This window comes from Papilio xuthus, unplaced genomic scaffold, assembly GCF_000836235.2.
Source record: "Papilio xuthus unplaced genomic scaffold, Pxut_1.1 DF827756.1, whole genome shotgun sequence".
Taxonomy (NCBI): domain Eukaryota; kingdom Metazoa; phylum Arthropoda; class Insecta; order Lepidoptera; family Papilionidae; genus Papilio; species Papilio xuthus.
Window position 1 is genome coordinate 5,326,491 of NW_013530893.1, and position 1,600 is coordinate 5,328,090.

General features: G+C 44.2%; 1 protein-coding gene across 1 annotated transcript in view; it reads left to right on the plus strand.

The window, feature by feature from the left end:
* Positions 1-1,600, plus strand: part of Unc-115a (actin binding LIM protein Uncoordinated 115a) — a 50,128-nt gene that overhangs the window by 32,691 nt on the left and 15,837 nt on the right. Inside the window, exons 13-14 of the mRNA XM_013309853.1 lie at positions 501-576; positions 1,496-1,536. Of these exons, the coding sequence (XP_013165307.1) occupies positions 501-576; positions 1,496-1,536 (117 nt within the window). The remainder of the gene's footprint in view (positions 1-500; positions 577-1,495; positions 1,537-1,600) is intronic.

Consider the following 1,600-nt stretch of genomic DNA (forward strand, 5'->3'; position numbering starts at 1 on the left):
GCCAGGTCGCACACCTTCTCCTCCAGCACCGCCGTGAGTATCGCCACGTCTCTCTCTACCACTATATCACATAAGTGGTTGCTGTCACAATATTGCCTTATGAAAAAAGTAAACCGATGTCATCCAAAATGTTAATACAAAATACTTAGACAAATATTATGGTTCGATAATCGATCGGTCATAAGAGGATGAAGAGAGGACGGTATGAGCTGCGTAAAGTTTACATCGGACACTTATGTCAACTAAGTCGTATAAACGACACCAGATGTAGCGAACCACAGTTTTTGCACCGATGCTAAGTGATCAGCATGCGCTCTGTTTGCTGTCCCTCCTCTGTCCAAGTGTGACAATGTAACTCACAAATATGTATTATAAGAAAAATATTTGTGCCGATGTCGTTACCAGTAGTGTTGTTTTCGTGATCGCTGTAATAGTTAAGTTATGTGCGCAGTGTGCGAGGTGAGAGGCTAATGCGGCGTGTCGCTTGTTGCGTGTTGCAGGGAGACTTCACATTCAGCGGACTGACGGCGGGCGACAAGACGCACAGCACTGACTTCAGCAGCGGCAAGTCAGACAGTGAGTACTGCTGCTTGTACACTCTAACACACACACACACACTCAAACGTCTACTTAATATTATTGCCTTGTCTTCAAACTGTAAACAGAGCGTTTAACGAGCGGAAGGAACAACAGCGCCATCAACTGATAAAACAATCTTCGAGATTATTTTAAGTTTGAACCGTCAAAATGATTACAGTTCATGTCTGTGCTAGATATTTATAGATATAGCTGTCGCGTACAAATCATATAAAAATATTTACATATAATATTCCCATGTATTCCTATACAATTTCTGTAAATTTAAAATTGAGTGACACTGCAGACTCACATGCGGTACAAGTTGTGATGTGTGTAGGTGTTGATGTAATGTTGTTGTTTGCGCGCAGTGCGGACTGACCTGTGCGGTAAGTGTGTGCCCCACCACCTCCCACCTCCCACCTCTCACCACCTCCCACCTCCCCACCTTCCCGACACGCTTCTCACGTACATACCTCTCCACACTTCACTTTCAATTATTTGTCAGTCCGTCGAGTTGGACACAATAACCTCGCATACCTTTGACATCGCAACATTAGCTCAAACATCATGTTACTTCGTATAGGCTAGAATGCCGGCGCTACACTTCATTAGCTTATGTGCAGTTCATATATTTTGTAAGAACTTGTTCACCCGACAGCACCGCGCTCACATCAGTAGCTCGAACGCCGCAGCATTATTGTTACACCTTCAACTCCGCAGTCGTTGACTGATTCATTTTCTTACTATTCTAGTAGTACTTTGCTTTTTACTCGTACGCTGGATTCTTTGACTTGCTTTCATTTGCTTTAATAGTGAATAAAAAAACAGCAGTAGTTTGGATAGATAATTTTTTAATCGCTTTATTACGTCGCTTACTGAGGTGTTGAAATGAGAAGAGTTACGTGTTGTGTTGCAGTATCTGCCGGCTCCATCACGGACGTGGACAGGAGTGCTGTGGTGAGTGTCGCCGCATCGGGAGCCTCACTATCGCACCGCGGCAAGTCGCTAACTCCCCGTCTCG